Source organism: Rutilus rutilus, assembly GCF_951802725.1.
Source record: "Rutilus rutilus genome assembly, chromosome: 21".
Taxonomy (NCBI): domain Eukaryota; kingdom Metazoa; phylum Chordata; class Actinopteri; order Cypriniformes; family Leuciscidae; genus Rutilus; species Rutilus rutilus.
The window spans coordinates 12471004-12480268 of record NC_140226.1 but is presented as its reverse complement, the minus strand read 5'-3'; the positions used below and the strand labels follow the sequence as shown (position 1 = coordinate 12480268).

At 37.7% G+C, this 9265-nt stretch overlaps 1 protein-coding gene across 1 annotated transcript; it reads right to left on the bottom strand.

Moving 5' to 3' along the window:
* Positions 1–68: 68 nt before the first annotated feature.
* On the bottom strand, positions 69–9094 carry LOC311281176 (saccharopine dehydrogenase-like oxidoreductase). Its single transcript, XM_084393937.1, has 12 exons — positions 8481–9094; positions 6914–7026; positions 5926–6006; positions 5301–5430; positions 5127–5176; positions 4869–4999; positions 1702–1819; positions 1370–1489; positions 1209–1265; positions 1012–1123; positions 837–918; positions 69–716 (listed from the first exon to the last, which is right to left on the bottom strand). The coding sequence occupies exons 1-12, from the start codon at positions 8677–8679 to the stop codon at positions 626–628; spliced, it is 1284 nt and encodes a 427-aa protein (XP_084250063.1). The 5' UTR covers positions 8680–9094; the 3' UTR covers positions 69–625.
* Between the last annotated feature and the right edge of the window lie 171 nt (positions 9095–9265).

Sequence of the window (9265 nt, the reverse complement as noted above, 5' to 3'; positions counted from 1 at the left end):
ACTATTAAATAAGCTTGTACTACTTTTCAAATACATAGACATAGCTCTTAAATACTTTCACCCCAAAATACGATTTGATATGTACTTTATTTAGTTAGAAACAAGCCAGAACAGCATTCTGCAATCTTTCAGACAACTCACAGATTCATTGGTCTCTAAAACATTTTCTCTCATTTCTTGTATTAGTTTAACTGTCCTGTTCTAGTAATAGGATTCACAAATATAACAACTCATGACAATAACAAAAACTTATTCTTTAACTTAAACTATATTTTCTTTCAACTCTGGGTGTGCTTTAAATATGTTTTCAGAGATGTCTGTCATCTGTGAGAATGAGTATATCTGTTAGTGATTCAAAAAGAAAACTCAAATTCCAAACTTTCAAACTGAAACACGTGATAAAATGAAGGGATTTCAAGAGTGTTTGTGCCACACTTGTAGTTCAAATTTCTCAGCCATTTGAGCAGAGTGCATGCTAGTAAATTCATCCCAGTCAACTGTGCGCAAGCCAGTACACTAAACCGGAAAACAGCAACACTGTAAGATAGCCGAGGAAGCTTCAAATAGCAACGAGATTTCTCAACGCTCAAGCAAGAAAATGAATAGGTGCTTCAGAAGAAGGGACTTAAAGCACGGAGAACTGAATGCCGTGTTTGTTGAGGCGGTCGATGAGGGTGGTCTTGGCGAACGTCGCTCCTGGAGTGTACACGCCGCCACTGTGGAGAGTAAACCCAATAACATACATTCAGGACGTGACACTTAATAATACCAACTTGCTTATTTAGGTTTAGCTTTGAAGATATATGACAGTGACTGGATAAGTTTGCAGAACCCACGTTTTTGGAAGAGAATCTGATTCATTCAACATGGTAATGGCCGCTTGAACCATAGCGATTGGTGTGGCGACATATCCTGCCTCTGGAAAACACCACACACAAAAAAGGGATATGAGATATATACAGATGCAGCTTTTCATGTACACTAATATGAGGCTGATGTTAATATGCATACCTGGTCCTTTAACCACAGTGCGGATCTTGCCGTCGGGTTTGCCCTCGGTGAGGTCCTGATCTTCAGTGTAACCCTCTCCAAAAAAGATGAAACGGAAAGAGGAGCCCTCCATCTGCAGACATCACATTTAAATGAAGCTGTCCGTGTAATCGTAAAGATTCTAGCTGACAGACTAGATGAAGATATGGGTGTAAAACCTGTTTTCTAGTTGGACCATCTTTGGAGAAGAAGCCAAATGAGAAAAACTCTGGAAACTGCAAAGTATATCATTGATTAGAAAACACAAGATCTGCAATGCAGTCATCGAATTAAATGCAATATTTCAGCAATATATGGCTTTCACAAAATTATGCTTTACCTTAATAAGGAGATTTCTGCCAAAGCTGAACTTTACAAGGAACCAGAACATCAATCCAGCGAAGACGAGCTTAAAAATGTTGGAAATACCGCCGACACCAACATACGCCCCATACTGAACCTGTAAAAAATATGTCAGTACATACAAAACGTGTAATATTTTAAATTAAACTGAGTTAGAAAAGACTATTGAAAAAGGAATATATGAATTTATGAATTACTGCTTTATTTTTGTTGCAGTCATTTTATTGTTCAAGTAATTTTATGTAATAGATATTTATTTCAGCTTTATTTCAATGAATGAAAGCAATATTTAATAGTTTTATAACTTACAGGAGACTCATTGAGTTCTTCATGTAAGTAACGCTGGGTCCTTTTCACCACTGATGGGTCGGAACCCATGAAGGGAAGTGCATATTGCTGTATCTCATTACTATAAAACAGCGCGCCCCTGTAGAGATAGAAATTCAGTTTTTGTTCATAACAGACATTTGTGTCCGTTAGATGAACGATATTGTGCTGATACTAAACCATAACAGACCAATCATAAACAGGTCATTTACACAACGATTAAAACATTTGGGGTCAGTAAGATTTATTTTTTTCCTTTTTTTTCTTAATAGGTTTTATTCAGAAAGGATGCATTAAATCGATCAAAAGTGACAGTAAAGCATTATAAATGTATATGTATATATGTATATGTATACACACACACACACACACACACACACACACATATATATATATATAAAATGATTTACACACAAATATTAAGCAACACAACTGTTTTCATCAACATCATCATCATCATCATGACACTGAAGACTGGAGTAATGGCTGCTGAAAATGTAACTTCCTCCCTACAGGAATAAATTACATTTTAACCCATATTAAAATAGAGGACAGTTATTTTAAATTGTAATATTGCACTAATTTACTGTTTTAACTGTATTTTTGATCAAACAAATGCAGCCTTGGAGAGCAATGAGCAAAAGAGACTTCATACCAATCCAAACTTTTCAACGGTAGTGCATTTCCTAGAACGATTTTAGTTCTAGGAACTCCTTGTGGAGGAACTAATTTAGCTCCTACTTCAGAGTAGGGTCTAAACCGAGACACCCCTCGCTGCAGCCTGTAGCACGATGACGTAGCTGGATGATCCAATACGTACTGAATGGAGGTGTGTTTGGGTTATAATTCGCATTCGATTGCGCTGGTCTTAAGTGACATGTGCTCAATATTGTATTGAGATGATGTTCTAACCTGTGTAGTAGTAGTAACCTACTGATAAAAGTAATTATTGATGAATAAGTAATTATTTACATAAATGTGATGCTTTCCTAGTTTCTCTCTACATAACGTTACATGCAAAATAGTTAATTTTACAACATTTTAAATCACATGATTTTAAACCTAAATGTGATGGATTTAATGCGTGTATACAGAACATTTTAAAATAAAGCCATTTTATTTTATTCAGGTCATATTTGCTGTTGAGTGGAAGCAAAAATGAGTCAAGTAATTGTCTCTGTAATTTTTATCCTAGAGGTAGGCCTACACAATACAATACGGTCTGTAAACAACTTAAAATACCAGTACACGTTCAAGGGAAAATGCTAAAATAATAACAGCATCAAGAAACTAAATCTTGTCAGAAAAAAAGTGCTTAATGATATTTTGCCTGGTAAGAGTTCCTTCTTTAATGGCTATACTAATTTTTCCACAGTGATCTGTACATAAGTTTCCTCTTGCGGTCCCTTAAAATACGGAATCGTCCGTTTATATACTGTCTATGGAATCGTCCCGTATTTACAAGTAAGATGATGCGTCCCATATCAAATCAATAAGGGACGGGATTTGTCCCGTATTTTTCATTAGGCACACACATAGTTGAATAAAAACATAAGGATTTTTCAGTATGGATAATACTAATAGCAAATACAAAGAAATCAATTTCACAATAAGTAGTAGAGAAGCTCATTGCATGATTGCATTTTAGCGTCTTTGTTTCTATAGCGACGGAGTTTTATGTACGTACGTACATCATGCCATGAGTAGGCTAACTTACATACATAAAAAAAAAGTTTAATATACAAACTGACAACACAGCAGTCAGATCACGCAGTTGTCACTCAAGTGATCATTTATATTTAACTTAAATTCAGTTTTTTTTTTTTTTTACAGACCAAAACACACCACCGCGCCTGCGCGTCCAGTACGTATTGAATCATCCAGCTACGTCATCGTGCTACAGGCTGCAGCGAGGACCTCTTGTCTAAACAATAGACTGTAAAAAAATAGCCAGCACCATAGAAACTCTGTGACGTTAGTGTGTGTTCGCTGATTGGCCAAACGCACGCGAAACACCAGCACCCGCCATTTAAAAAAAAAGCTATGTAAACACATAGCTATATATTTACTCTAGAAACTAACTCTACGAACATGGAAAACAGTGATAGATGGACCTCTTAACCTTTACGCTGAGGAGAAAATCCAACGCAACTTTGAGGGGACCAAACGAAACATGATTATGTATTTCTGCTCAGCTAGCAACACTGGACATCAACCACACGGCATTCGTTAATAACTTTCCACTACTGTCTACTTTCTATGTATAACAGTTCTATCCTATGAGACAGGACTGTCGGACAGATCGTAAACTAATGAACACGGAGAATGGGAGCGATATGTTAGCCTGACTACGTCAGACTTCCTACTTCCGCTAATTTCATTTCGCTCCTGTAGTCAGTCTGAGATAGCAGCCTGTCTTTCAGTTTTCCACCGGCCTTCAGACGGCCGGCCAATCGTCGAACAGAGGGCGGGCTGAGAGCCGTGACGTAGACGCTGATTGTACCGTGGTGGATGCGTAGATTTACTTCACATAATCTGCAAAAGTCGTTCACAGCCATGTTCACTCCGGTATTTCGCTCGATGGTTTAGTTTTTACATCATACATGCGTTTACAGTGGAAGTTAGATGCGGCTGAGCATGCGCATAACACACGCCATAACCAAACGTTATGTGATTGGCTTACGGGTAACCAATGATTTTAAACTTCAGACAAGCGCCCCCCCTCCACGAGAAAGAAAACACTTTTCAATTATGCCCTTCCAGACTCTTTCTACGAAGCAAAGTGAAGTAGCAGAGTCTGGTATTACCAGGCTAGCGATATGTGGCTCTGGCTGGCGTTCTCAGCGCCGTCAAAATAAAGGTCCGCCGCACCGTCAAAATAAAAGTCACAACAAGCGCGCCTTATGTCACTTCAGAGTTCCTACTGGCGGTGCGAATGCAACCAGGAAAACGTTCCTAGGAGAACCATTAGTTCTCGGGAAACTGCCCTGGTCACTAGTTCCTAGAACTAAGTTCCTATAAAAATCCCCTATAGTGTTGGCCCAGATCCAGCCCACATCTGGTACACGTGGAATCCACACGTACCGGATGTGGGCCGGATCTTGGCCGACACTATGTTGCTGTCTGGGTCTGCTTGTTGTTGTACACACCTCCTTTTAATTTTGGCCCCCACCACAGGAAGAGGCTTGTGACTAAACTTCTTCCTGAGGCTTCGCAACTTGGGGCCGTCAGCAAAGCCATAGATGGCCGACTGCCAGGTGCCATCATGGATGCTGCCTCCCTGCGGACACACGAGAATGTGGGTCAGCTGAGACTTAAACACAAAGGCCTTTTAAAAAACAGACTATACCAATGTTCACAGCTTTAATTCTTAATATGTTTTAAGTTTAAAACTTAAGAGCACCAACCTCAGGCCCTGCATTTGCAGTCAAAAAGCTCTCAATAGCTGTTATTGTCCCTGGTAATGAAAACAACAGCATATTAATATTACTAAAATATTAGTATTTAAAAATATTAAATAATTTGGTATAGTTTATTATCTTTTAACATAATATGATGCAATAATTACATGACAAACATACCTTTAAACTGGTCCCTGGTGTAAATGACGCCCATGTCTGCAGGAATGGAGTCAAAACCACAGCTTCCCACAATGTAGACGCCCTTTTCAGCAGCCTGGCCATGGTAGTTTAGCTGCATACTCTCCAGGAACTACAGAAAATACAACATACACATATCTCTGAATTTTGAGATCAACAGGAAATCAAAATAGACCCAATTTACTTGATACCCATCTGAAGCAAAATTACTTTTCCGGCTGAAGCCACCAAACCCTCTTATTGTCGTTGCATATTATGTTTCATTGAGGAATACGTCACATTATGGAAGTAAAACGGGTTGTGAAAGCTTGACTTTAATATTGTTATGATCAAAGCAAGTTTATGGATTTATTGTAAATAGTGAAATTTACATTTACATTTACATTTATCTGACGCTTTTTATCCAAAGCGACTTACAATTGCTATATATGTCAGAGGTCGCACGCCTCTGGAGCAACTAGGGGTTAAGTGTCTTGCTCAGGGACACATTGGTGTCTCACAGTGGATTCGAACCCGGGTCTCTCACACCAAAGGCATGTGTCTTATCCATTGCGCCACACCACCCCGCTAATGGGAACAAATGGGAACAAAGTGTCAGGAAAAGCACCTGTGGTTCTCCGGAGATATCAATGCAGTGTGCTCCGTTCTCCACACAAGCTTTGACCACAGGATCACCAAAAAATCGATACTGTAGAAAAAAATACAAAAAGTTATGAGTAAATATCAGTATATATACACAGTATACATTTATATACATTATATATATATATATAATACAACAATATGTACACAGTATAAATATTTAAGAAATAACTGACGACGGGCCGTTGAATTATTAGAAAAATATAAAAATAATTTCATGTGACACTGAAGACTGGAGTAATGATGCTGAAAATTCAGCTTTGCCATCACATGAATAAATTATATTTTAAAGGTATAGTGGAGGATCTTTCCGAATTTTAGATAAGACCCGCCCTCTCCACTTTTTGAATAAGTTTGATTGATTCACCAGAATGATTGACAATTAGGAGGACCAATAGTATAGGTGATCCACCCGGAAGTAAAAAATCCTCCGCTATACCTTTAAAGAATATTAAAAAAGAAAAACGTTATTTTAAATTGTAATAATATTTCACAATATTACTGTTTTTACTGTATTTTTTTTAATCAACTAGATGCAGGCTTTGTGAGCATAAGAGACTTACAGACTCCAAACTTTTGAATGGTAGAGTAAAATGTATTTTATACAATACGTATACTATTGTCTAAAAATATCTGAGAAAACAAAACAATCCATACTCTTTTAGACATCCTTACTATTTTTAGACAAATGTATTTAAAGAAAACTGAGGGAGATCATCTGAGGTTCAATGTACAAACGTATTTATCTCTTTTTAAAGGACAGTATTGCAAAACCGCATATAGTCTCTCAATATGGGCGAGTTATCAGTTATCAGACTGATGTAGCAATCTGGGTAAACATGATGCCTTAAAATTCAGTTAGTAATTTATCTATAGCTCGATGTTTGATGGCCAATCATATATATTGCTGCCCATAGATAAGTGATTCTGTGTCCTACAGTCTGCGTACTTACAGGCCCCACACAGCTGAGCACAATGACTCCCTGTTTGCACATGGCAGCCAATGAGTCGGCATCGCTGACATCCGCGATGAGGACATCTACTTCAGACTTCAACTCCGGCTTACCTGAGAACAAACATTTTAAACATGACATACACTGTAATTATGCAAAGAGTGCTGGGTTATATGTCATATTTAATGCAAATTGACATGTTTATGATATAATGCACTACATAGATGCAAAACAGTCTAGGCTAAATTCAGTATCATACATCATTTAGTTTGTAAAGTAACCTTGACCATAAAAATCCTTAATAGCCGTGTTGTTATTCAGTGTCCGGTCAGCCTACATTCATTCTTCGTGAAATCTAAATATAACTGTGAGCAAATGTTCTGTTTGAGCCAATCCATTCAAAGCTAGATGATTAAAGGCATGGAATATGTCACTGGAATATAATTTTCCATCAGCTGTTCAGGATTAATTAAACCATCCCAAAAGACCACCGTGACCAAAGAGCCTATTGTCCAGCAAAACGCATGTGCATTATCCAAGCTAAACAAGAAGGAATGTATTTGTCAAAGCAGAAAAGTATCAACCATGTAAGAAAATGGTTCACTGGCGAATGCCACGATGTGGGTCAAAGTCAAGTCCAATCCAATATAGTTGGGTCATTGCAACCCTTCTAACACTTTGACATCTTTGCCAAGTTTGCAGCGCTAACAGTCTAGAATGTTTCCTCTTGTACTTCTGCTAAATGGATAACACAATTTGTTACTGCAGATATTCTCGCTAACCCAATCTGCTCAACAATCCTGTTCATTTTAATAAAAGATGCAAAACATGAGTAAATATCTCTGGGGTATAAAAAAACAACACACAGAATTTGCTAATAAAAATGTTTTACGGCCCCTCAGTTAAGAACCAGTGTAGTCATAGAGTAATGTTATTTTGGTATTTTTATATGCTATTATTATAGTATTGATGTATTATTGTATTTTTATATTCTATTATATTTCAGTTATTTTAATTGTAGCTATTTTAGGTGCTTTTCTCATTGCAATCGTTTTGTTAAGGAGTTGTTGTTGTTTATTTCATTTTTAATTACCATTTATTTAGTTAGTTAGTTAGTAGGCCTACTAGTATTATAAGAACTAGTTTTGGGTAAATGTAAAATTAATACAAATCAATGCATACACAGCTCAAAAATAAATAATAAATAAATAAATAAATAAACAATTAGCCTATCTTTGACTCTTGCAACATCTAACGTTAACGTTACTGTAAAAATGACCATGACAACCAAAGTTTTGGCTTCATTACCATAACGTTAGTCCCTAGTTTTTATAGTAGCTGTTCCTACAGCACAGTTCATCCAACAATAAATGAAACCAGACAAAAAAGTTTCTGAAATAGTTTGAAAGATTCCTATTCATTATGATTTTACAGAGCTATAAATTACTGTAACACTAAGCAATAAGGTATTTCTGCAGACCTGGTGATTTCTAGGGTTCAAGCATATTACAGTTTTATTAGTTCACTAAATTCAATCAAATAACGTTACAGAGTTTGCTTCACCCACCGAGAACTCCGGAGGCCTGCTCAAGAACTTTCTCCAGCTTTGCTCTATTCCTGCCGGCTACGGCCCATTTCAAACTCCCCTTGGGACCCTCGGATGCGGTGCGGGCCACCTCCTCCACCACAAACTGTCCCGTGAAACCCGAGGCTCCGAAGATGATGATGTGGTAGGGTCTGCTGGATGAGGTGCTGAACGACGCCATAGCTGGAAGAGACAGTCTGGGATACTGGAAGAGACAGACTGGGATACTGGAAGAGACAGAGTGGGACCAGCGCGAGGAACACCTGACAGTTGACAGTTGTGCGACTGGAGCTAACGTTACTTCCGTAGGCGTCAGCCTTCAACATGAAGTTCAATGAAGAGGATCATCAATGCGCATTTCTGTTTGCGCACCCTCTGAAATAATCGATCAAATCAGGGAGGAAGATGGATACCCAGGCGAGATTGCCTTAAATAATTATGCATAAGGTGTTGTGACCACAAAAAAACCCCCCGCATAAATCAAGTAAAGATACTTTGTATCGACGGAATATGAATTGCGTCGATGATACGCATACAAACTTCTAGAACACAACCGTGCACTACGTCACATCTCCTCGTTTCTGATTGGTCTACTCGGATAGTGGGCGGAACAGGTTTTGGATAAGAAGATTCTAAGGATTATGGTATATTTATGTTTTCTGTAATGTGTTCACAGCGATTTATTATTTTTTACATATTAGTGCATTTTTAAATATATATTTCATATTTATATGAATGAAATATATAATTAATACGCAAGCAATATA

Excerpts from the sequence above, each read along its gene's own strand:
- LOC311281176 (XM_084393937.1), bottom strand. The coding sequence starts at position 8,679 with ATGGCGTCGTTCAGCACCTCATCCAGCAGACCCTACCACATCATCATC. Across the intron at positions 7,027-8,480 it reads GCAGGCCTCCGGAGTTCTCG|GTAAGCCGGAGTTGAAGTCT; the intron begins GTGGGTGAAGCA and ends GTTTGTTCTCAG. Across the intron at positions 5,431-5,925 it reads ATATCTCCGGAGAACCACAG|TTCCTGGAGAGTATGCAGCT; the intron begins GTGCTTTTCCTG and ends TATTTTCTGTAG.